The following is a 27,504-nucleotide window of genomic DNA, read 5'->3' on the forward strand; positions in this document are numbered from 1 at the left end:
AAGTGAATAAGTAAGTAGGTCAGTAAATAAGAGAGTAAGTGAATAAGTAAGTAAGTAAATAAGTAAGAACGTTAGTAAGTGAATAAGTAAGTAAATAAGAGAGTAAGTGAATAAGAAACAAAGTTTGTAACTGAATAACTAAATAAGTAAGTAAATTTGCAAGTAAATAAGAGAGTAAGTGAATAAGTAAGTAAATTACTTACTTAAGAGAGTAAAGTTTCCAACAACACAGAAGCGTAAAAAGTATATACAATAGGAATATTTACATCTGTACATAAATCTTGAAACAACCATAAACATTTAACATTTAAAATGATTAAGACATTTAAAGACAATAAGCCTTAATAATGTATAGACTTTTCTAAATTTGGGGAAATCGAGGAAATATCAGACTTGCTTTATCACTAGAGTTCCACAAGGTGGCTCCACACACCTGCATAAAGATTAACCCTGAACTGCACTCCTGTAATGGGCGGGAACTCAAAAGGTTAAAGAGCCTAAATCTTGAGCGTTCGTTACCGTGACGATGATGGCAAAGTCCTTGTAGAAGGAGCCCGGTACAAAGGTCTTAGTGTGGCGACCGATGTTGGCTTCAGGCCCAAAGTTGTAGGCGGGAAAACCCTCATAGCCAGAGGTGAAGGAGACTGAAGGAGGCAGAGGAACGCCGATTAACTCTGTCAGGTCCAGGTGAGCCCGGGAGCCTCCATCTGAGACAGAGAGACAAAAACACAGAAGGGAAATCAGCTCAGACAGTTTCAGATCAGTGTGGATCAGTGTTCCGTGCACAGGGAGCGGCAGAGCTGAACGATCTTTGTCCGATTTCTTACAGAAAGATGGGAGAACTTGACAAGAACTACGGCAATAGTGGCTTTTAGTTTGAAGAAGAGGAACTCGGCTAAGAAGAGTCTTATAGCTTACCAACAACCACTGCTGGGATCAGGTCTGAATCTAATTCTGATTCTGATTCTGATTCTGATTCTGATTCTGATTCTGATTCTGATTCTGAACCTGAACCTGAATCTGAGACTAAATCTGTCTGAATCTGAGACTGAAACTGAATCTGAAACTGAATCTGAATCTAATTCTGAATCTGAGAGTGAATCTGAATTTGAGACTGAATCTGAATCTGAGACGGAATCTGAGACTGAATCTGAATCTGAGACTGAATCTGAGTCTGAATCTGAGACTGAATCTGAGTTAGAGTTAGTGTTAGAGTCACACCCACAACTCACAGTCATTCAGACTTTGAAACTCAAGTCGAGTAGAATTGAAGCAACTTTTATATTTGCAGAAAGCAAGTTCTTGTCTTCTTTTTCTTCAGGACATGTAAAATATGGAGGTGATCACAAAAGCATCAACACAAGTAAGTGGTCTAAGATCTAAGATCTAACTAAGATCAGTTTTGGAGACAGAAAACATGTACAGAGCCAAACCCACGAAAAGCTTATTCTAAAGCCAGTGATTTAGTGGTATATAAATGTGAATGTCATGGCATAGAGACAGAACACCACACTGGGTCTAATCCTCATCATGCTGCTGCACCACGTGGACGCTCAGTTTTCTCACGGAGTCTCGTAAAAAACAATATCTTAACGACCTCCAACAGCCTTTGACGTCCACGACCTTTTAAATCCACCTTGACCCCGGCGTGTTTTACACACACACACGCGCACGCACACACACACACACACACACCCCCACACACACGTACACACACACACACACACACACACACACACACACACACACACACACACACACACACACACACACACACACACACACACTCTTGTACTTGCTGCATACTGAGGACTGGGTTGCTGACAAAGTGAGGACCAGCATTTCCACTTTATAAATCAACACAATTACAAATATCTACTTCATGAATGGCATCTACAAAGAACTACTGGTTGCAGTACCATAAAATATCCACAGGTGGAGCCCCAGAGCAAAAAGGGCTGGAAAACTTTTTCGATTTTTTTTTTTTTTAATTTTTGGTCCAACATTTTACAAAAACGTCATACAATACTAGGTCGTCCAAAATTTGAAAAAATCTTTGACAAAATTGTTTTGCTCCAAAATTTGACAAAAACGGCAAACTATACTATGTCGTTTGAAAAAATTTTTTTACCCAAAATTAAAAAAATGTTTTCACCCAAAATTAAAAAAAAAAAAAAATGATGGTCCAAAATTTGAAAAAGAAAATTTGGTCCAAAATTTGAAAAAAAAATGATGGTCCAAAATTTGAGAAAAAGTCGTCCAAAATTAACATTTTTGACAAATTGAGTATAGCATGTTATAGCAACCTAAGGAAGTGATTTCAATGAAAACAAAGTGAGGACCGGCCAAAATCTCCTCAATCCGTAAAAATGACCTCACTTTGTTGGTAAAAAACCCTCACTGGTCCTCAGTATGCTGCAAGTACAAGAACACACACACACACACCCACGCACGCACACACACACACACACACACAGAGTTATGGAGCACAGCACTCGCAGGTACAGCTGTTTCAGCTCCACCATGAGACTTAATTCAAATAATTAAACACTGATAAATTCACATTTCTAGCTTTAAGTCAAAGGGTCACACTGCTGTTTCTAAAGTTAAAGGCTCTGCTCGAGGTCGTCTCAGAACTCCCACGTCTGCCCTTAGACAACAAAGACTGGATTATTGCAGAGAGGACACGGGTCGTTTTGACCCCTTTAAAGATTATTGTCCAGATCTGACTATTCGTATCAGACCTTAACGTCCGTCTGTGATCATCTCCAGAGACGTCTTCAAGGCACTGGTGTCAGAAAACTCCCCAACAAAAGATAGAAGATTTAATCCAAAAAATCAATCAGGGACTGAACCACTCAAAGATAATCTGAGGTTAGTAATTAATCATTTTCATTGTAGTAAAATCTACATTTTTGTCACTTTATCTCCATTTTTGACAGGAAATTGTGTGTTGCTTTGCACCAAATCCCGTAGAGAAAATCAGTGATTTTACACCACGGCACACTGGAGATGTTAGTGCATGAGGGAGTTCAAATGTGTTGTTTTTGTGACTTTGATGAACACGATGTTTGAAACCCTTCGTTTGGATTTACATGAGTGACACACATTTAACACAAGAGGCAGCAGTGGACCAGCATCTCCTGTGTCACCACCAGCCAAAAAAAACACTGTAGGATAGAATAAGTAAGTTAGTAATTAAATAAGTAAGTTAGTAAGTAAATAAGTAAGATAGTATGTGAATAAGTAAGTTAGTAAGTGAATAAGTAAGTGAATAAGTGAATAAGTGAATAAGTGAATAAGTAAGTAAGTTAGTAAGTGAATAAGTAAGTTAGTAAGTGAATAAGTAAATAAGTAAGTAAGTTAGTAAGTGAATAAGTAAGTTAGTAAGTGAATAAGTAAGTTAGTAAGTGAATAAGTAAATAAGTAAGTAAGTTAGTAAGTAAATAAGTAAGATAGTAAGTGAATAAGTAAGTTAGTAAGTGAATAAGTAAATAAGTAAGTAAGTTAGTAAGTGAATAAGTAAGATAGTAAGTGAATAAGTAAGTTAGTAAGTGAATAAGTAAGTTAGTAAGTGAATAAGTAAGTTAGTAAGTAAGTTAGTAAGTGAATAAGTAAGTTAGTAAGTAAATAAGTAAGTAAGTTAGTAAGTAAATAAGTAAGTTAGTAAGTGAATAAGTAAGTTAGTAAGTGAATAAGTAAATAAGTAAGTAAGTTAGTAAGTGAATAATAAGTTAGTAAGTGAATAAGTGAATAAGTGAATAAGTAAATAAGTAAGTAAGTTAGTAAGTTAGTAAGTGAATAAGTAAGTTAGTAAGTGAATAAGTAAATAAGTAAGTAAGTTAGTAAGTGAATAAGTAAGTTAGTAAGTGAATAAGTAAGTAAGTGAATAAGTAAATAAGTAAGTAAGTTGGTAAGTGAATAAGTAAATAAGTAAGTAAGTTAGTAAGTGAATAAGTAAGTTAGTAAGTGAATAAGTAAGTTAATAAGTGAATAAGTAAATAAGTAAGTAAGTTGGTAAGTGAATAAGTAAGTTAGTAAGTAAGAGTAAGTGAATAAGTAAGTTAGTAAGAAAATAAGTAAGTTAGTAAGTGAATAAGTAAATAAGTAAGTAAGTTAGTAAGTTAGTAAGTGAATAAGTAAGTTAGTAAGTAAATAAGTAAGTAAGTAAGTAAGTTGGTAAGTGAATAAGTAAGTTAGTAAGTAAGTTAGTAAGTGAATAAGTAAGTTAGTAAGTAAATAAGTAAGTTAGTAAGTGAATAAGTAAATAAGTAAACTAACTACGTTAGTAATAAGTACATAAGTTAGTAAGTGAATAAGTAATAGTTTATAAACTTAAAGTCACAAACATATTCTTATAAAAGGATTGTAGTATTTCAGATTACTGTAGAAAGAGAGTAAAGGTAATTTTGACCCAAATACTTCATACACAATGATCTAATCCATGATTATGAAGATTCTATAAGGGTTAGATCTTGCTGATTTAGCCCTGACGTGTGATTATAAGTTCAAAAAGTTCTTGAAACTCCAGATATGAAGGTAAATAAGTGGTACATCTGACTCCTGTAACACTCACCACTTTTCCAGTGTTTCAGTGGTTTGTGCTGTGACCTGATTCTGTCGTTTCCACCTGCTTTCTCCTCCGGAGCCATAATCCCAGGCTCTGCTGTGCCACGGCCCGGGATTAGCTCTCCCGGTCTGGGCGTCGTGACCAGAGCAGACCCCGCTGCCTGAGTTCCTCCATCCTCCTCCTCCTCCTCTTCTTCTTCTTCACCCACCAGGAGCTCTGTTGTCCACAGGGTGTGTGAAGGACCCGAGGACGTGATGGATGATGGAGAAGCAGATGATGGAGGTGGAGGTGGAGGTGGTGGAGAGGAGCTGGAGTTGGACTTAGGACGAGCCCAGAGGAAGTTCCACCATTGGGCTTGTGCAGGCGAAGAGAGGAGGACGAGCAGAGCGAGAGAGACGCGAAGAGCTCCCATCGTCCTCTCGCCGTGGAAAATGTGGAAAATATCAGCAGATCCAGGAGCAAACGTCGCAGCCTCTTCTCTCGGTTTCAGTCTTTTTCTGACTCTCTGTTTCCTCCCCCTCTTTCCTTCCCTCTCTCCCTGTGTAATTAGCGACTCCCCCTTCAATCCTCTGTCAATCCTCCACACTCAGCCACACTTGATTTCTCTCTCCTCTTTAGATTAGAGAGTCTCGTTCGTTCACGCCTCCTCTTTCCCGCCCGTCTCTCTCTGTGTGTTCTGGATTAAACGTGCACCGATTCAGGTTCTGGTGGATTTACACACTCAGACGACTTTAACACATTGCTTCTCAAAGTGCGGCCCCGGGGGCCAATGGCGGCCCGCAGAAACATTTCTGGCGGCCCCGCAATGAATTACAAAAAATTGAGAATCGCCCTTAACAGACACGCACTCTTAGAAATAAGGGTTCTAACAGGGTTCTTCTACAAGGCCTGAGGTTCTACCTGGAACCATTAGCTTCTAAAACCCCTTTTCCCGAATCACCGCGTCATGTGGCGCCACCTACCGCCGTCTACCAATCATTGCAGTCAGTAGAGTCTCAGCTGCCGAGCAACCACGGGTTGCCAGTTACGTCAGAAAACCAAAACCTAAAAAGACCTCTGTATTTTGAATTTGAATGTAGTAACTGTTTTTGGCCACATTCTTACATATGGCACCTTTAACAGGTTATGGTCATAGCTATAAGCAGGTAAAGTTCTATACAGACACAGAACGTTCTTCTGGATCAGAATGTAAAATACTTGAGCTACGCAGAGAGAGTTATTCTGGGTTATCTAGGAATACAAATGTCAGTCGGCATATGCTTAATCTGTGTGAGGATTATGGAAAGGAAACTTTTCCCAGGCCCTGGAAAAGTTAAAAGAACCTCTGGAATCTGGTTCCAAAGGAGCAGGAAAACCGACTGACAATCAATTACAAGGACATACACACATTATTAGCCACTGGCCCATATTTATATATATGTGTGTGTGTGTGTGTGTGTGTGTGTGTGTGTGTGTGTGTGTGTGTGTGTGTGTGTGTGGGGGGGGGGGGTTGTCTCTAATGGAGCAGATGATAGTTTTAAGGTTTAAGGGGAGCCCCACCCCTCCAGGGAAGAGGTAAGATTAGTCCTGGATTAGCCAACATGAGGGGGTGTGAGAGGGGTGAAACTGATCGACAACGTTTCATCATTATCAAAATAACAGGTTCTGTCTCATTAGAACCAGGCTCTGGTCTCCATGAGGTCTATTGGTCCAGTGCTGATGCCTGAAGGTCGTCACCAAGCGCTCAGAAACAAACGTATACGAGTTTAAATCAAAGGACGTGATGAGTCATCGACTCACACAGAAACAGTTTCGTGTGAAAAGCTGTGAGTATTTTTTTGAAAACCTTCCCCCCTTTTTTCCCCCCGTCATGAGGTGACCCCGTTTAGGGCCTCTCCGGATTCCAGAAAGAATCACCCCTTCACCCTTCACCTCACCCTCTCTCTCTCTCTCTCTCTCTCTCTCTCTCTCTCTCTGCCAGGCAAACCTCCCCATCAGTAAACTCTGTACTAATTGGTTCACTGTCACGGCCGATCACACGGGGATACTGGGAATTTATTCGCCGGGACATTTTCGGTCCGAAGTGGCGTCACGTGATCGGACGACATCACGTAATTGTTTGATTTCAAGAGAATTGTGTAACTCCAACCCTAACCCTAACCCTAACCCTAATCCAAATCCTAATCCTAATCCTAATCCTAATCCTAATCCTAATCCTAATCCTAATCCTATCATTTAAAAAGTTATGCTGCTAAATCAAAATAGACCTCCAAGCAGAAACAGCACCAACTTTTTGTACGGATCCTGACAACATCTCAGCTCTTATTGATGTGACGGTGGCCGCCATCTAGTGGCCAAAAACAGTAATGCATGTAAAGAAAAAAAAGCACAGGTCCAGGATCAAGTCAGTTAAAAAAAAAAAAAAAAAAAAAAAATGCAATTAAAAACTAAATAACCATCCATACCCATCAGAACTAAGTGCCAAATGTTAACATAAACCTAGTTCTAACGCTGAAACCAGGCTTTAACCCACATCTTAGTGAAGACACAACAGTGCCTAACCCTAATCCTAACCCCAAATCTAACCCTGAACCAAAAGCCCAAGTCTTTATACTATAGGACCAGCCAACAAAAACTGAATTTGTCCCCACACACAGACATGAACACACACTCTTAGAAATAAGGGTTCTAAAAGAGTCCTTCTACAAAGGCCCTTTTCTGGGTTTTAAAAGGGTTTTGAAAGGGTTCTCTGGATGAAAATGGTTCTTACTGGAACCATTAGTGTTACCCTTGAAAAACCCTTCCAGGTGGATCTGAATAGGGTTCTCCTATGAGGTCAAGCCGAAAGAACCTTATATGGTTCTACTGAGCACTTTTATTTCTAAGAGACGCACTGTCCTCATTGACTTCCATTCATCCTGAACCATAGCCATAATAACCAGTGAGTGAGGATCTGCCTCATGAGGACCAGGTTTTGGTCTCCATGGTCCTGACAAGGTCAGTGTTGTACAAATACAAACTCTCTCACACACACACACACACACACACACACACACACACACACACACACACACACACACACACACACACACACACACACCATGCAGTCAATGAAGCCTGTGTTGTTATCATGCCCCTCCTCCTCCTCCTCCTACAACATGTTTTCATTTCATATTTCAAGGCCATGTTCAGGAAACGTCAGACTGTTTATAAACTCTGGCCAAAGAGAAGCTGTTTGACCCTCTGAGACTCTGAGACTGAGACTCTGAGACTCTGAGACTCTGAGACTCTGAGACTGAGACTCTGAGACTCTGAGACTCTGAGACTCTGAGACTCTGAGACTCTGAGACTGAGACTCTGAGACTGAGACTCTGAGACTCTGAGACTGAGACTCTGAGACTGAGACTCTGAGACTGAGACTCTGAGACTCTGAGACTGAGACTCTGAGACTGAGACTCTGAGACTCTGAGACTCTGAGACTGTGACTCTGAGACTCTGAGACTCTGAGACTCTGAGACTGAGACTCTGAGACTCTGAGACTGAGACTGAGACTGAGACTGAGACACTGAGACTCTGAGACTGAGACTCTGAGACTGAGACTCTGAGACTCTGAGACTGAGACTCTGAGACTGAGACTGAGACTCTGAGACTGAGACTCTGAGACGCTGAGACTGAGACTCTGAGACTCTGAGACTGAGACTCTGAGACTCTGAGACTCTGAGACTCTGAGACTGAGACTCTGAGACTGAGACTCTGAGACTGAGACTCTGAGACTGAGACTCTGAGACTCTGAGACTCTGAGACTCTGAGACTGAGACTCTGAGACTGAGACGCTGAGACTGAGACTCTGAGACTCTGAGACTGAGACTCTGAGACTGAGACTGAGACTGAGACTCTGAGACTCTGAGACTCTGAGACAGTTTCAGCAAAGTTCTGCAAATAATGAAATGCACAGCAGATCATTCTGCACAAACTGCTGAGTCATCACTGCTTTTTAGTTTGTTTTTGTTGTTTTGATGTAGCAAAACGGTTTAATAATGCTATATTTAAGCTGACTGAATGTCTTTTCCCAGGCATCATGATTGACCTTGATTTTACATTTTGTGCTTTTTTTTTTTTTTTTTTTTCTTAAAGGGACACTGTGTAGTATTTATGGGTTTATATAACCCAAAATCCACTTTTTTTATACATATTATGCTCCTGCATTGTCTAGTCGCTGTATATTAGTTTGTGTTTAATTTTCGTAGTGTTTCAAAAAGTCATGTTAAATTACATGCCCGCGCACCGCGGTTGCATAGCCACTGTTAGCAGAGAGACGCCATGTTTCTACCGGAGCCTGTAAGGACAAACGCGAGAGAACAAATCAAGCGTCTCTTTACTTGTAGCGGAAGTTCCGCCTCCTCTCTCTCCGCCTCGTCTGCTATGGCCGCGGTAGCTCCGCCCTCTCACTCACCTCACGAACCTCATCTGCTGACACGGAGAAAGACGACGAGGACGACATTTGACCGACTGAGGACACCGTAGCGCTCAGGGAAGGGAGGGGGTGAGCAGAGGAGCAGTGCTTTGTTGTAAATTTCAGCCTCTCCTCTAGATGGCACTATAAACTACTTATTTCCCCTTTAAGTGATTAGAGGACTAAAATGACCACTTCAGAAAAAAACTTTACAGATTAATACATTTTTCTGCATAAATACCTAAAAATTCGAGGATTTTAACCCTTTAAAAGCCACTGACTTTAATGTCACTGTTATGGACGTGTTATTATTTTTGAAGGAAACACTGCAGAAAAGGAGGAACAAACTATAGTTTATAATAAAATTATTATCACAATAAATAAAAGTGAAAAGCTATTTTAAACAATCCCGAATAGAGATTTTTAACAACAACAACAACAACAAAAAATCTGACATTGTTTTATAAAAGTGATTTTGTCCTTGTAATTCACATTCACGCCACTGGGGGGCAGCAAACACAGTGGTGACAGAGCCGGACGTGGATCTGTCCCTTTGATCACATCTCTTTTGTGTCTGTGGACGGCAGGTGAGGGAGGGGGAGGGGCAAGGAATGCTGGGAATGTTAGGGAATGTTAGGGGATGTTAGGGGATGTTAGGGGATGCACGCGCACACACACACACACACACACAGCGACACGTGCACTACATGAACCTGTGGCTCATCCTCAGGTGGAAAAATGTGAGCGTCTCGGATGGAGTCACTGCATTCATTCAAAAATACAATAATAATTTAGATTAATCTGAAATTATGTGTTTGGTTTTGTCACAAACTGCACACACACACACACACACACAAACCTACACTTTTAGAATATTTAATCCAAACAAAGGTCATTTATACGACTCAAGCTCCTGTGACTGTGTTTAATGCCCATTTTTTTGCCTTTGGGAAACGAGCGGTTGGGTAAGAAAATATGTGATGTCAGAGGGAAAAGAGATGTCAGATTGGAGAGTTTCTGCCCTCTGGGTTGGGATTAAGGCCCAAACCCCCCGACCTGCAGACCTGCAGACACACAGATGTAAAATCTCCTGTGTGATGCATGAGCCCATAAGAAAACCATGGAAGAATAATCTCAGAGATGCTGATTGTGTGGGTTTAAATGTGACAAAACTAAGATAAGAAACGAGTGGATTAATCAGGCTGCCATTTTGTTTTAATCTGCATTTTTTTTTTCAATGAAATAGCACGTTTTTACTCATGTAAACTCATGTTTATAAATGAATCTTAATCCCGTCACGTTTAGCTGTGTCAGTGATCACAGCTGATTGGTTTGACGGTTAACGGGCTGCTCGTCCGTCCTCAGCAGATTATTTAACAAATCTAATCTGAAACGAGAGCGTGTGACTGGTGAACCCACTGTGAAGATCATCACTGTGTCTCTGATCAACGGCGGCTTTGTTGGACGCCGTGAGGAGGTCAGAGGTGGACAGCTGTGGACGGACTGTGGACGACTGTGGACGACTGTGGACGACTGTGGACGGACACTTTCCATTACATCAAGTCTTAACCCACGTCCTCTTGTCATTGTCTCACTCTCACTTCCTCCTCCAGCACAAACTCAGAGGCTCCATGCTTGGTTTCATGAGGCCTCTCACAGGACAGAAGACGTCCATACAGCTTCACTGTTTCCTCACTTCCTTCTCTTCCTTACAGTTTCCTCACTTCCTTCTCTTCCTTACAGTTTCCTCACTTCCTTCTCTTCCTGACTTCTTCTCTTCCTCACTTCCTTCTCTTCCCGTCGTCCTCTCTTCCTCACTTCCTTCTCTTCCTTACTGTTTCCTCACTTCCTTCTATTCCTGACTTCTTCTCTTCCTCACTTCCTTCTCTTCTTTCCTCACTTCTTTCTCTTCCATACTGTTTCCTCACTTCCTTCTCTTCCCTTCGTCCTCTCTTCCTCACTTCCTTCTCTTCCCTTCGTCCTCTCTTCCTCACTTCCTTCTCTTCCTTACTGTTTCCTCACTTCCTTCTCTTCCCTACGTCCTCTCTTCCTCACTTCCTTCTCTACCTTACTTCTTCTCTTCCTCACTCCCTCACCTTACTGTTTCCTCACTTCCTTCTCTTCCTGACTTCTTCTTTTCCTCACTTCCTTCTCTTCCTCACTTCCTTCTCTTCCCTACATCCTCTATTCCTTCTCTTCCTCACTTCCTTCTATTCCTGACTTCTTCTCTTCCTCACTTCCTTCTCTTCCTTACTGTTTCCTCACTTCCTTCTCTTCCTTACTGTTTCCTCACTTCCTTCTCTTCCCTACATCCTCTATTACTTCTCTTTTTCTCTTCCTCACTTCCTTCTATTCCTGACTTCTTCTCTTCCTCTCTTCCTTCTCTTCCTTCTCTTCTTTCTCTTCCATACTGTTTCCTCACTTCCTTCTCATCCTTACATCTTCTCTTCCTCACTTCCTTCTCTTTCTGACTGTTTCCTCCCTCCCTTCTCTTTCTTCTCTTCTTCTCTCTTCTTTTCTCCTGCAGATTTATGTGACCAATCAAACACTGTGGAGGAGCCGGAACATTGGTACAAACATCTGGTCTCATAGATACAAGTTCACTGTTTACATCCGCTGACATCCTGCTTATGCGTGTGTGTGTGTGTGTGTGTGTGTGTGTGTGTGTGTGTGTGTGTGTGTGTGTGTGTGTGTGTGTGTGTGTGTGTGTGTTTGCTCAGCTGCCAGTGTTCTCCTCAGAGCAAACAACCCCTCGGAGCTCCTCGTCTCCTCCTTTAATACGAATGCTAATGAAGGACAGTGACGGGGGTTTGGACCGTGTCACTGTGAGTGGTGAATCCCACTGTGACACACACACACACACACACACACACACACACACACACACACACACACACACACACACTGAAGGTCTGATGAGATCATTTGGACGTGAGTGGACTGAAAGACAACCTTCAGCTAAATGTCTGCAGGAAAACATTATCTCATGTTTCTCCCTCCGTTTGGCACAGAACCATCGATTGACAACGACCCACTGAAAAGTTCACCACAAAATTCACAATTGTTCAGAAGAAATGCTGAGCAGCGCGGTGGCATTTTCCCCCTCCGCTGTTTCTGTGGAAACACTTTTACAGTGCAGTGTGTGTGTGTGTGTGTGTGTGTGTGTGTGTGTGTGTGTGTGTGTGTGTGTGTGTGTGTGTGTGTGTGTGTGTTCAGAAACACACAAATATTTCTGGATAGTAATTACAATAATTGAGGCAGTTTCTAAAAATAAGTTAAGCCAAGCTAAGCTAAAATTAGCAAACATAATATAGAATAAGATATATGATTACAGGAAAAAAATAAGTTAAGATAAATAAAAAAAAATAAGCTAACCTAAATTAAAATAAGCTAAGATAAGAGCGTTATAAAGTTATGGTAAAATTTGCTATTATAAGATAGAATAAGATTAAATAAGATCAGTTAAGATTAGATAAAATAAGCCAAGCTAAACTAAGCTAATCTAAAATACAATTAGGTAAAATTAGCAACTAAAATAAGATTAGATAAGATAGAAAATAAATTAAGCCAGGATAAGCTTAAAAAAGCTAAGATAATATAGAATAAGATTACATAAAATAAGATAATATAAGATTATTATTATTATTATTTTTTAAATAAGCTAAGCTAAATTAAAATAAGATAAAATAAAACTTTAAGATTTTATAAGATAAGGTCAAATGTGCTACTCTAAGATAGAATAAGATTAAATAAGATAAGATTTAAAAGTAAGTAATATAAAATAAGCTAAGATAAGACAAGATTAAAAAATTAAGATAAGAGCTATATAAGATAAGGTAAAATGTGCAACTATAAGATAAAAAAGGTAAGGTAGAATTATCTAAAATAAGATTAGATAAGATAAAAAATAAGGTGAGCCAAGCTAAGCTAAAATAAGCTAAGATAATATAAAATAAGATAATATAAAATAAGTTCAGATATTTAAAAAAAAAAAAAATGGCTAAACTAAATTAAAATAAACTAAGATAAGACGAGTTGAAAAAGCTAAGATAAGAGCTTTATAAGATATGGTAAAATATGCTACTATAAGGGAGAATAAGATTAAATAAGCTAAGATAATATAGAATAAGATTAAATAAGCTAAGATAAGGTATTTTTAGCCCCACAGTGTGATGTTCATGTTCAATTGTGTTATTTTCAGGACATAACTGTGTAAATAACACGTCACATAAACTTCATAATCGAATAATACCAAATACTTCAGGCTATTTGTCCATCATTATTATTATTATTACAATTCTAATAATCATTATTATCATTATCATTATTATTGTTCCTGAGCACTGAGGCTTGATCTTTCCTGACCTGACAACCAAAAACAGAGACTTAAGCGCTGGGAACTCAGCAGCAGCAGATTAACGTCACCTCAGGCTACGGCGGCGGAGGAGAATTGAATCCTAATCCACAGGTAAACAATGACGGGTCAGCGGGGGGGGGGGGGGGGAGCGGGGGGGGGGGGGGGCAGGATGTGGAAACAGGAGCTAAAGTGTAAACGGCTTCTTCTCAGGAAACAAAAGACAGTGGAAATTGTCACAATCAGAGTGAAATTGTTGTAACTAGTTCTCCGTGAGTCGCTCGAATCAAAGTGTTTTCCAGCTGATTCCGGATTATTCCACATGGAGGACGACCGAGGCGGGGGGGGGTCAAAGGTCACCACGGGATTAAGACGTTGAGTCATTTAGATTTTATGTATTTTAAACAGGTTTGTGTTGCAGAGGAGTGAGCGCTGTGTTTGTGCAGAAAACTCAGAAACTCCATCATTTCAGCGGCCACAGACACAAATATGCAGAGGCTCACACAGAAACACCAGTGTGTGTGTTCTTGTACTTGCGTCATACTGAGGACCAGTGAGAGTTTTTAACCAACAAAGTGAGGTCATTTTTACAAAGTGAGGACATCGTTTTGTTTACATTGAAATCGCTTCCTTAGGTTTTAAGCATGCTATACTCTCTGTTTTTAACAGAGGTCCTCAATTAGGTACAAAAACCCTTTTGTTTCACACACTTATTGCTCCGGGGCTCCACCTGCAGACATGTTATGGTACTGCACCCAGTAGTTCTACATAGATGTCATTCATGAAGTAGATATTTGTAATTGTGTTGATTTATAAAGTGGAAATGCTGGTCCTCACTTTGCCAGCATTTTTATCCGGTCCTCGGTATACAGCAAGTACAAGAATGTGTGTGTGTGTGTGTCTTCTCTCTTTAAACTCACTGGTGGTTTTTCCTCAAAGTGGGAACACACTACACTACATGCTATTTACATACATTCCCAGACTAGTTTTTATTTGTTCTGAACATATTAAGGCGTGTTGACCATAAACACCTCGGTGCTAGCTTGTAACAGAAAGCCCCCTTCTGCGCCACGGTGCCTCATGCTAGCATCAACAAAGCTTCAGGGAATCCAACATCTTTGCAGTATCGCAAGATACTTTATCCAATCAGGAGAGAGGATGTCACCAAACGCGACCGTGAGGCTATCGAGGGAAGACGGAGGCGACGCTAACGGCAGCAATCAACAGGAAGTTAGCCAAAGGTTAGCAGCTTAGCAAACATTTAAGCAGTTTTGCTTCAGTGGATTGGAGCTGAGTCTACGGCGCAATGGTGATATTCAGCGTTGGGTCCAGTAAAAGTTCTTGTTTTTGCCAGCTTGAAATATTAAGGCGTGTTGACGGGTTGACCATAAACACCTCGGTGCTAGCTTGTAACAGGAAGCCCCCTTCTGCGCCACGGTGCCTCATGCTAGCATCAACAAAGCTTCAGGGAATCCAACATCTTTGCAGTATCGCACGATACTTTATCCAATCAGGAGAGAGGATGTCACCAAACGCGACCGTGAGGCTATCGAGGGAAGACGGAGGCGACGCTAACGGCAGCAATCAACAGGAAGTTAGCCAAAGGTTAGCAGCTTAGCAAACATTTAAGCAGTTTTGCTTCAGTGGATTGGAGCTGAGTCTACGGCGCAATGGTGATATTCAGCGTTGGGTCCAGTAAAAGTTCTTGTTTTTGCCAGCTTGAAATATTAAGGCGTGTTGACGGGTTGACCATAAACACCTCGGTGCTAGCTTGTAACAGGAAGCCCCCTTCTGCGCCACGGTGCCTCATGCTAGCATCAACAAAGCTTCAGGGCTTCGACAGTTAATCCAAGATTTTACAACATGTTCCCAGTATCGCACAATACTTTATCCAATCAGGAGAGAGGACGTCACCAAACGCGACCGTGAGGCGATCGAGGTAAGACGGAGGCGACGCTAACGGCAGCAATCAACAGGAAGTTAGCCAAAGGTTAGCAGCTTAGCAAACATTTAAGCAGCTTTGCTTCAGTGGATTGGATCTGAGTCTACGGAGCAACGGTGATATTCAGCGTTGGGTCCAATAAAAGTTCTTGTTTTTGCCAGCTTGAAATTAAAATATAATTATTGAGGACTTTGTGTCACAAACAACAGAGGAGAGAGATTCTTCACTGAGTTTTCCGCGACTCATTGCCCATAAAGCTAGCATGTGTGGACGCCGCATGCGTCCGTTCATGAAACGAAAGAAGATTTCCCGTCTGATCAACAGGATTGGGGTTATTATTATTATTACTTTTATTGCATGTATTAGTAAAAACGAGCACTTTTATTGGACGTGATTGCCTCACAGGTGAAGCTAATGTTCACCTACACGCGCCCACATTTAAAAACATTTAAAAATGGCACTGTTTTTCTGTAAACATGCAATCACCACTAAACATGCTAATGGGTTGTTCTGTTTTTGTATAGCTAGTTTTATTATGTATATATTTTGTTCTTTTTATTCCAACATCATCCTGCCTAATATGGACTACAGATGGAAATTAGCCCCTGGGCTATAATAAAATGTACTTTTGTATATGTTCATTAATTTGCATTGTCCTGAAATAATAAATGAATGAAAATAAAAAAATAAAAAAATATGATAAGAATAAATGGACGTGGGTTAGCCTTTGAGTTATTTGGGATTAACAGTTAATTACAGCACGGCGTTTAGCGCGTAATCAGTTTCCTTCACATGTAAAGCAGGTCATAAAAACGCCATTAAAATAACAAAGTGTAAACATTTGCACATAAATGACAATGACTGCTCTGAAAAGCTCCTCGAGTCAAAGGGACGTCTTTGTTTCCGGGCCCCCGAAAGCATGAGATGAGCGTGGAACAGTTAGACAGTGGTGATGATTCATGGGTCAAATTTTTCATACGGTAACCATGGTAACGGGGTGCCCAAACAACAACAACAACAACAACAACAACAACAACAACAGCGAAATGTTTCCTTTCTACATCTAAGTACGTAAATCTGAGTAAATCTGAGTAAATCTGTAAATCTGTAAATCTGTAAATCTGAAGTTGTCCATCTTCTGATATTGGTAAAAAAAAAAAAATTCCTGCAACCACACGAGAGCTTTTGCTCTGAAATCCAAACACACACACACACACACACACACACACACACACACACACACACACACACACACACACACACACACACACACACACACAGTGAGAACTACTAGTAAGTAGCATCACCTCATGGAATACATGACACCATCGACAACGGAAAAGAGGGAGGAAAATGACCAAAACAAAAGAAACATTGATTCTTGAATGTAAAGTTTCCAGGCAGAAATTCACATTAAAACCCAATATGGAGCCGAGCGCGAACACACCTTTTACAGTGGGCTCATTGTGTCCAGCTGTGGTCCAATCAAAGTCACTTTAGCCCATTGACCACATTCCAGACGGGCGGCCGTGGCCGTGAGAGCCGGAGCCGCTCGGGCCTCCGATATTATACTGAAGACATTTAGAAAGGTAGAAGATCTACGACGCGCTGCCACTGCCAACTCCGCACGCTCGTAAAAAAACACGGAATGGAACACGGGTGGGAGTTTGAGCTGGAGATGGCAGAGATGAAGTAAGAAGGTCAGGAGCGGAAACAGTCGAGAGGATTGTGCAAAAACAGACCTAGTTTTACATGGAGAGGTGGAACACGGTCGCCAACGCGGTGATCCCTGACCTTCACACTCTAGAACGTGACTTTTTTAACTTTTTTTTTTTTACTGTACGCACAAACATCTCATCAACCAAAAAACAAGCTCCTACTGCGCTCAGCTCACAATCTCTGATATTGGCTAAACATGGAATCCATTCAGAGCAACTGGAGCGGGTGCAAACGGAGAGTGAAGTTTCCCCCGGAGGTAAGAGTGTGTTTGAGGGTGAAAACGCGGTGAAAAAAACAGCCAGGATGAAATTCCTGTGTTTCAGCTGAAGCTGCAGAGGTCGACGGTGAAGATGTAAACTTTGATCTTCATGCAAAAATCTTTAGATTTTTTTTTTTTCCGATGTCTCAAAAATAGACATTTGACAACGTTGTTACAAAACACAGATAAACCCTCAGAGAAGGGATTGAGTTCCAACAATCAGTTAAAAATGGCAAATTTAAAGGTGCATTATGTAATAAATCATAAAATCCTCCTAATATGTCACAGAGACTCAGGAATAATGTTCATATAACAAACTGAACTCACCAACAACAACAGTACAGACAAAATATTTGCATTTAAAAAAACATTTTGCAGACTGCAAATCATGTTTTTTTTTACGTTTTGAAATCATGTTTTGGCGTCATGTGGCGCCACCTACCGCCGTCTACCAATTATTGCAGTCAGTAGAGTCTCAGCTGCCGAGCAACCACGGGTTGCCAGTTACGTCTGAGCTACAACGGTGGAGAAAACCAAACCTAAAAGACCTCGGTATTGTGAATTTGAGCGTAGTAAACGTTTTTGGCCACATTCTTACATATGGCGCCTTTAAGAGATGTTTTGGTTCAAAAATGTAACCTGAATTTTTTTTTTACAATAAAGGCTCTGAAGAAAAGCAAACAATTTAAATAACATTTTTCTAAAAAAAAATTAATCTACTGGGCCGGATATTAATTCTGGCGGGCCAGTTTTGGCCCACGTGCCACCAGTTGCTGACCACTGACGTAAAAAGAAGACGAAGAAGAGGCCAATTATCAGGTTTGTTTGACTAAAAGACGACGAGACAACAACGAGAAAAACGTGGTGAAATCCAGACCGGTGCATTCATTTTTACTCATTCTAACAAGATGAAAGGGGACACAGCGCCACCTAGAGTACTGGAGGTACAGACTTACTTCATTCAATAAATGTTGTATTGTAATGTGACGATGTCTTGTAGCGTGGTAACTTGATCAAATACAGCATTATTTAAAAAGTATCACATGTTTTGTGAGTATGACTGGGCCGATCACCACTAATAAATAAAAACATGTACCACGTGTACACGACCAGTCAAAAGTTTGGACACACCTTTCCATTGACTTGAATGAGGAAGTCCAAACCTTTGACTGGTAGTGTGTGCCTACTGTGTTTGGTGTAAAATAAGTAATTCTCATAGTGTACAACAACAACAACAACAAAAACAAGTTGGACGCAGCTTTGCAGATGGAATGGTTGGCTCCAGGCTGCACTCACAGACATCAGTCTGATATTTAAAGCTGGTTCGGGGATTTCAGCTTTTACAGTCACTATAGTGTCTTTTCATCTATTCATCGTGCCGGTGGCAATGATTTCAGCTACACTACCGAGTGTAAAAAGTTTGGGCTCACATAGAAATGTCCTTATTTTTGAAGGAATATCACTTTTTTTCAATGAATATAACATTAAATGAATCAGAAATACACTCTATACATTGTTAATGTGGTAAACGTCTGTTTTATATTGGAATATGTACATAGGTGTATAGAGGCCTATTTCAAGTGTTCTAATGGTACATTGTGTTTGATAATGGGTTAGAAGGGATTAGAAAACCCTTGTGCAATGATGTTAGCACAGCTGAAAACAGTTTTGTTGGCTCTTTGACGAAATCGAAGTGAATAAAAATCATTATTTCTAATCTTGTCAATGTCTTGACTATATTTTCTATTCATTTTGCAACTCTTTTGATGAATAAAAGTGTGACTTTTAATGGAAAACACAACAAAAACTGTATAGGTGACCCCAAACTTTTGAACGGTACACTCTTAGAAATAAAAGTTCTAAGTTGTTCTAAGTTCTAAGCTTGTCCTCATAGGAGAACCCTTTTTGGCTCCAGGTAGAACATTTTTAGAAAGGTTGCACCTGGAACCCTTTTGGATGGTTCCACCAAGAAGCCGTTTAAAACTGTTGATTCAGGAAAAGGGTTTTAAAGGGTTCTCTGGATCCATTAGTGTTACCAAGAACCCTTGAAAAACCTTTTATTCAGGGAAAGGGTTTTTCAGAAGTTCCAGGTAGAACCTCAGCCCTCGTAGAAGAACCCTTTTGGAAAACCTTATTTCTAAGAGCGTAGTGTATGTTTGGCAGAAAACGTCTCCACGAGAGAGGAAACGAAACTCTCTTCATCGGTGACGTTTGTTCGTTTGTTTGTGTCAGAAAAAAGACGTCACAAACACACCTGCACACACACACACACACACAGAGACATTAAAGTGGCACAGGATCAAGAATGTTCTCAAGGATCCGTCTTCAAAGCTCAGCGTCAACCCCCCCCCCCCCTCATACACACTATGCACTTAATTTCTCACCCTGGTGCAGCGTTTGACTTGTCTGCCACACACACACACACACACACACACACACTGTGGATAAAGAGGACAGAGGAAACCGTTGCCAAACAAACAAAAACACTCTCTCTCCTACAGAGCAGAGTCACACAGCGGGGGGTGAGTGAGTGAAAACCACAGACGGACGTGTGAAAATGCAGATGGAAACAGTTGGTGCTTTTCAAAATAAGACTCAGCCACATTCATTTGTGTCCAATACATGGACACAAACTGCATTAAAAAAAAAAAAAAAATGAAGAAGAACCACTTGACTTGACCAATGACAACAACATAAAATTCAAAATGGTCAAGTTGCTGTTGAATGTTTGGAGCTCGAGGACAAAAAGCCACCAATTGGTACATTCCGCTGACACAAATAGACTTTGACAGGCTCATAAACATGAGCTCAACTTCAGCCGTAGACTGTAAACAAAAATTGGACGTCGTCTTCCCGAAGATCAGGAAGTAGGAAAATAGTAGCAGTAATAGCAGCCTCCAGGGGGCGACTCAAAAAACTCAGTTTGTATATGTCAATATTGTATATGATGTTGATGATGATGATGATGCTGACATTGTACAACTGTGAATTTCTAGCTCATTTCCTGTTTCACTTCTCTCAAAAAGACATTAAATCCTAGTTTGAACCCGACATGATCATATGGTCACACTGACGGAGGGAGGAACTAATCTTGTTAATTTAAAATAACAGCTCAGGTGTGATGTTTGTCGATCGTTGGTTGATTTGAATTTGCACTAAATTTAAATGTCCATCCATTATCTGACGCTTTATCTTCCACCGGAGGGTCGCGGAGGCGTGCTGTGCTAAATTTATACGCAAACAAATTTAAATAATTATAATCCTAGGCAGATTTTCTCAAAAATGTTCATCCAAACTGCTTTTGACTGCACATTCACAAGACTTTATCCACTATAGCTAAGAGGCTAATTAAGCGAACACAGGCATCACAAGTTGAGAACAGCTTGAGAAGCTAGCTAAAGACACGCAAACAACATTTTTAAAGCTTTTCTTTTCCCGTCAAACTTCTCTAAAATCACACTACATTAGTTTCTACACGTCAGTTATTATTATTATTAAGTATGTGTGTGAAGCTAGGCTAGGCTAGGACTGCCAGTGTTTATTTTACATTTACGCGATGCTAATGGGCTAGTTAGCTAGGAGTAAAGAATGAAAATATGAGAATGCCGTTTCTTTTAACGGGTAAGATTTTTGTGTTTGACATAAACACATTAGCGTATATACACCGTCAGGTCATGGAATGTCAAATTTGACCACGTCTTTTAGGATTAAATTTAATCAGAGATTATCACCTGAGAGAATAAGAAAGTCTGGGTGATAGAATTTGCATTATTTACCTTAGATAAGCCACAGATGTGCATTCAAACAAACAAGAAGCTAGGCTAGGCTAGGACTGCCAGTGTTTATTTTACATCTACGGGATGCTAATGGGCTAGTTAGCTAGGAGTAAAGAATGACAATATGAGAATGCCGTTTCTTTTAACGGGTAAGATTTTTGTGTTTGACATAAATTTGACCACGTCTTTTAGGATTAAATCTAATCAGAGATTATTACCTGAGAGAATAACGAAGTCTGGGTGATCGAAATTTGCATTATTTACCATAGATAAGCCACATATGTGCATTCTAAAACCACGGTCAGGACCGTACCATCGACACGAGGAGGCTTCACGTTCACCACCACCATTAAAAGTGCAGAATTAACATTAGAGCGTTACCTTCTGTAACCTGCAGGGAAGCAGCCGGCCAGCACAGAAGGACCAGATGCAGGGCAAGAGACCACCTGAGGAGACACATCAGTCACTTTAAAGGTTCTGACTTCAAGAACATGGAACATGATTAGCTCTTGTTTGAAAGAGTAAATGAGTAAATTGGGTTTAAATCAGAGGAGAAACAGCTGCTAAATCACCCAACTGAAAAGTGTTAAATGAAGACGTGAAGTCAGTGAGATCTCAGTCCATTTGTCTTTTACATGCAAAAAAAAAACCATAAAATAATAATAATAATGATAATAATGAAATAGTCTTACCCCTGAAACATCATAGCAAACGTGTGAATGAAAATCCAGGTTTGGACGTGAACTCCAAGTGCATGTGTGTGTGTGTGTGACGAAATCCAGTCAAACTCCCAGTGTCCGTCTGAGCCGACCTGGAAATACACTGCTCTCTCTCTCTCCTTCACCCTCTCTCTCTCTCTCTCTCTCTCTCTCTCTCTCAGTACAAAGACTCTCTCAGTTCTGGTCTAAGTCACTCTAAGGCCCAGCAAGTTGGGAAATTTGACTCCCTTGAAAGAAAAAAAAAAAGAAAAAAAAAGGGACCCCTCCACCCTCTTTCACCCCCGTGGACCCTCCAATCCTGTGTCAGTCACTGTCCTTTAATAATTTAATATCCTCTAAGTTATCATTCAAGAAAACTTTACCCATTCATCCTTAATGTACTCATTTCTAACCCGAGACATTTGAAATCTAATCCTAGTGAAGAACCAATTTAGAACTTCCTGAGCTATAGAGGAGCTGCTCTCACAGCGCCCTCTCCTGGACAACTGGGTTCTTCAAACATTCTGGGTGCACTTCTAGACTGTATATGTTGAACTCAAGCCGGTTTTAAAGATTTAAGAGTTTGAAAACGCATCTGATATCTGAATTTAAAGGCGCCATATGTAAGAATGTGGCCAAAAACAGTTACTACATTCAAATTCAAAACACAGAGGTCTTTTAGGTTTCGTTTTCTGACGTAACTGGCAACCCGTGGTTGCTCGTTAGCTGAGACTCTACTGACTGCAATGATTGGTACACGGCGGTAGGTGGCGCCACATGACGCCAAAACATGATTTCAAAACATAAATACGATTTGCAGTCTGCAATATATATATTTTTTATTTTTCTGTACTGTTGTTGTTGGTGAGTTCAGTTTGTTATATGAACATTATTCCTGAGTCTCTGTGATACGGTGGCCCTGAGGTGCAAAACACAAACGCAAATCACAAAACGCAAACACAAAAGCAGAAAACACGAAAACATTTACTAACTTTGTGTTTGCGTTGTGAGTGAATGTTTTCGTGTTTTTTGATTTGCATTTGTGTTTTGCACCTCAGGGCCACCGTACTGTGACAGTTGCTTTAAATTTAATACATATTTGCACCTTTAGATTTAAAAAAGAAAAGAAAAGTGAAACCCCTTGTGTATGCATGTGTGTATGTTGTTTTATGCATTTTCATTGGTTTTAGATGTATTTCATCGCCTCGTCTGAGCTTTTTACGTCTTTTATTTCCACTGTGTTTGTTTTAAAGTGCTTCACAAATAACGTTGGATTGGATTAACACCATATTTATGGGATATTGCTTTCAGGCTGGAATTGGCATTGAGAACTTGGAACTTCTTTATGAGGACTTCCAAATGCCCTCAAAGCACCTCTGCTCATCTAATTACACCTCCCTTAAAAAAGAAACAACAAATTAAAAGTTAGGGAACAAAATACAACACAATATAAGAAAATTTAATCATCTTCATCGTCATACAACATATTGGTCATTTCCTCCAGAGAGTAAAGATATTAGCTGATTGTTTCTGAGATTATCTGTCCTTTAGCTGTACCTGCTCAGTGTTGAGTTGTTTTCCTGCGGATTAACGGCCCTGAAAATCCTCATTTTTATTGTTTACATGTCTGTTTCCCCCAGATTTTTTTCAGCTTTTCGGCTAAACTCCCCCAGAATTGTCCACTTAATGCTGGACTTTCTTTCCCCAAACAAACAGACAGAGACAAAGCATCGGGGGCTTAACAAAGTCTCAGTGAATTCACAGTGAAATTACCCATGTTGTGATGTTCACACCCTGCTATTAGCAGATGCTGGAATGATAATGGGATGAAGGAGAAAGAGAGGTGGCCTCCCTTTCCTCCTCCTCCTCCCCCTCCATCCTCTGTCCCTGTTGTGTCTTTGCAGATCGCATTCCCTCCCTAATCCACTTGTGTTTTCCCTCGTTAGCTTTCCTCCCATATTTAGCTCTCAGATCATTTCTCTTCAAATTACAATTAGAGGGGGAAGCTGTGGCGGGGTAATCAAATTCACAGAAAACTTTATTTTTTTATCTTATGTTTGTATGTTTACATTCACAGTTTAATCCAGCTAAGGCCATAGTCCGACTAAAGCCCAATTTATACTCCTGCGTAAAGTGCTCTGCGTAGGTTACGCAGAGACTCTGCGTCGACGCAGAGCCTGTCGAAGAGCCTCTGCGTTGTCTCCGACTGCACAGAATATTTTTTAAGTGTCCGTCACTCCGTCAAGGGACAACGGAGACGGCAAGAGCTACGATTGGTCCTCAGGACAGGCCGAGCTAAGCTGCTCTGTGCCGGCTCACAGTGAGCAGCGAGCGTCCACAGAGGGCAGAGCTGAACACCGCTGACAACGTCGCTGCCAAACCATAAATACGTCATATCTTAACACACACAGCACATGTTTAGACTCTAAATGGCCAATTTCTCGCCTCAAATTATCTTAAAACTGCGTTCCGTCACACAGAAAAGTGAGAAACGGCCACTGTTTCAACAACAACAGTCTTTCTCTCTCTTTCTTTCTCGGACACCATTGCTCACTGTAGCCTGAAGCACAACAACATTGCGCAGCGACCCCTACTGATCGGGCGGGAAATTGCACAAGTATAAATGCTCGAGGCGTCTCTGTGGTGACGCAGACGGATAACGCACACGCAGTCGGAGAAGTATAATGTGGCCTTAAGACAGGTTACCAATGTCGCGTCCTTCTAGGAAATGTCGGTGGATGCGCAGAACGCCAAGTCCAGCTCCAGTTCGACTAAGTGTATACATGCAGGAGTAATTGGACTATGAATCGCATAATCCGGGTACGTTAGTCCGACTAAGACAAACTTAGTCGGACTAACGTGTGCGGTGCTGTGCTAAATTTAAATGTTAACAAATTAAAATCATTATAATCCTCAGCAGACACAAGATTGTTCTCAAAGATTTTCAGGCAAACTGCTTTTAACGGGCTAATTAAGCTAACACAGGCATCACGAGTTGAGCTTGAGAAGACAGGTTACCGAAGTTGTTGTCCAAAGAGAGACGCCGCCGTCATCTATAATAATGTCGCGTCCTTCTAGGAAATGTTGGAGGATGCACAGAACGCCAAGTCCAGCTCCAGTCCGACTTAGCGTATACATGCAGGAGTAATTGGACTGTGAATCGCATAATCCGGGCACCTTAGTCCGACTAAGACAAACTTAGTCGGACTAACGTGTGCGGTGCTGTGCTAAATTTAAATGTAAACAAATTAAAATCATGTTAATCCTCGTCAGACACAAGATTATTCTCAAAGATTTTCAGCTTACATTCACAGTTTAATCAAGCTAAGGCCATAGTCCGACTAAGACAGGAAACCGAAGTTGTTGTCCGAAGAAAGATGCCGCCGTCATCTATATTTCGCGTCCAAGGAAATGTTGGTGTCCAGCTCCAGTCTGACTAAGCGTATACATGCAGGAGTAATCGGACTATCAATCACATTATCCGGGCACGTTAGTCCGACTAAGACAAACTCGATTTTAGTCGGACTAACGTGTTAACATGACATTGCTACAACCAAAATATTGTCTTAGTCTGACTAAAATTGGACTTTTAACACACTCACTGTCTTTGTATGTAAACTTGCCGCACAAAAAATTGGCACCATGTCCTGTATCTGACCACCAGGGGGCAGTGTTGAGCTTAAGTAACTCTAAATTCTAAATTAAACTGGTTTATTGTTTAATCTAAGTTCAGTATCGCCACACTTAGTGTTTCGTGTAAAGGAATACTAGGCCACTTTTGTAAGGTTACTGCTTATGGCTACTCTGAGGTGGTGGTGGTGGGGGAGGTGAGGGGGCCCAAATCAAAGTCGGCTCAGCGACCCCATAAAGGCTTGGGCCGGCCCTGCTTTGAGTCATCCATCACAGAGTGTAGTGACAGCAGTGAGTCACTATAATTCATTTTGTGGGCAACTGAACCAAATCAACCATGATCGTAATCAGTGGACGGTCGAGCCTCAGTTTGTGCCGAGTGAGTTTGTGGACGTGCAGATCACAGGATTCAAAGGGTTTCTTACACGCTTATCACGGAAAATAAGCAGCCGTTCCCTCGGATTTCATCCGCTCTGCGCTGAAAACATCAGTTTAGTGTACGAACCAAAGTGACTGACTGCTCTTATGTCTCTGTACTGTTCATACATAAACCCTGTTCATTGAAGCTTTTGAGGATTATCTACTTTAAATCTTAACCTGGTTTGTGACAAGTATGTCATTGTGCACTGGTGAACAAGAGTCGATATGATCTGGTGAATGACCGAACCTATTCAGTGTGTCTGAGTGCAACAGCAGCATTTTTAGGATAGACGGTGTGTGTCGGCGTCAAAGAGCCTCTGTGCCAGGGCCGGTCATGAGGCTCGTCTCGGGGTGATGATGTCACAACCAGAAGGGCCCCTGAGGACACATACATGTGCTCTTTACACATGTAACAGCTATTAAAATGAACTTACCAAGGTCTGAAGAAGACAAGACACAACTACAACATGTTCAACCACATTTCTTTGGGGAATTCTGTTGGGGTTTTGGGGGGTTGTTGGCCAAAAATTAAGATTTACGTTGGGTAAACACACTGGGTCGGCACCCACAGAGGGGTCCTCAAACAAATTTGCTGAATTTTTTGAAGATGTATGTGTATATAATGAAGTAATAAACATATTTTGGAAATAATTTAGTTACCTATTAAAAATGACATGGAATGAGTCGCTACATTATGCACCAATTGGCTCTTGTCATATTGCGATATGGGTTCACAACAGTTTACAATCTCTAAAAAGTGGGTCCCCATAGTCGTAACGTTTGGGAGACACTGCAATAAAGTGTCTCATTAAGACGATGTTTTCTTATGTCATGTAAACACGTTAGTCAGACTAAAGGCCACATTATACTTCTCCGACTGCGTATGCGTTATCCGTCTGCGTCACCACGGAGACGCCTCGAGCATTTATACTTCTGCGTCGTGGTGACGGACACTCGCTGCAATTTCCCGCCCGATCAGTAGGGGTCGCTGCGCAAGGTTGTTGTGCTTCTGGCTACAGTGAGCAATGGCGTCCGAGAAAGAAAGAGAGAGAAAGACTGTTGTTGTTGAAACAGTGGCCGTTTCTCACTTTTCTGTGTGACGGAACGCAGTTTTAAGATAATTTGAGGCGAGAAATTGGCCATTTAGGGTCTAAACATGTGCTGTGTGTGTATAGATATGACGTATTTATAGTTCGGCAGCGGCGTTATCGGCGGGGATCAGCTCCGCCTCTGCCAGGACGCCCGGAGCGCACTGTGAGCCGGCACAGAGCAGCTTCACTCAGCCTGTCCTGAGGACCAATCGCAGCTCTTGCCGTCTCCGTAGTCCCTTGACGGAGTGACGGACACTTAAAAAATATTTCGTGCACCCGGAGACGACGCAGAGGCTCTTCGACAGTCTCTGCGTCGACGCAGAGTCTCTACGTAGCCTACGCAGAGCACTTTACGCAGAAGTATAAATTGGGCTTAAAATGGAGCTAGTCTTAGGGCCAATTCCAATCCCTATCTTAACCCTCAAGCTCAACCCTTAATCTTAACTGGCTCTCAAAACCAAGTGTTGAGGGTTATTTTGTCACTTAGAAATGGGACACCCCTTAAATGCAGATACGTCTTCAGACTGTAGGGGGCAGAATAATGCGAAAGCTGCGTCCGGTCTGTCTACTCCAAAAAAGAAGAAGAAGAAGAACACATTTACGTCATCCGTAC

General features: G+C 41.1%; 1 protein-coding gene across 1 annotated transcript in view; it reads right to left on the reverse strand.

The window, feature by feature from the left end:
• col15a1b (collagen, type XV, alpha 1b) overlaps positions 1–21,819 on the reverse strand; it is a 48,994-nt gene extending 27,175 nt beyond the window's left edge. Inside the window, exons 1-3 of the mRNA XM_083888793.1 lie at positions 21,745–21,819; positions 21,434–21,498; positions 520–707 (exon numbers count right to left, since the gene is read on the reverse strand). Of these exons, the coding sequence (XP_083744919.1) occupies positions 520–707; positions 21,434–21,498; positions 21,745–21,758 (267 nt within the window). The 5' untranslated portion in view covers positions 21,759–21,819. The remainder of the gene's footprint in view (positions 1–519; positions 708–21,433; positions 21,499–21,744) is intronic.
• Between the last annotated feature and the right edge of the window lie 5,685 nt (positions 21,820–27,504).

Source organism: Microchirus variegatus, assembly GCF_963457635.1.
Source record: "Microchirus variegatus genome assembly, chromosome: 5".
Lineage (NCBI taxonomy): Eukaryota > Metazoa > Chordata > Actinopteri > Pleuronectiformes > Soleidae > Microchirus > Microchirus variegatus.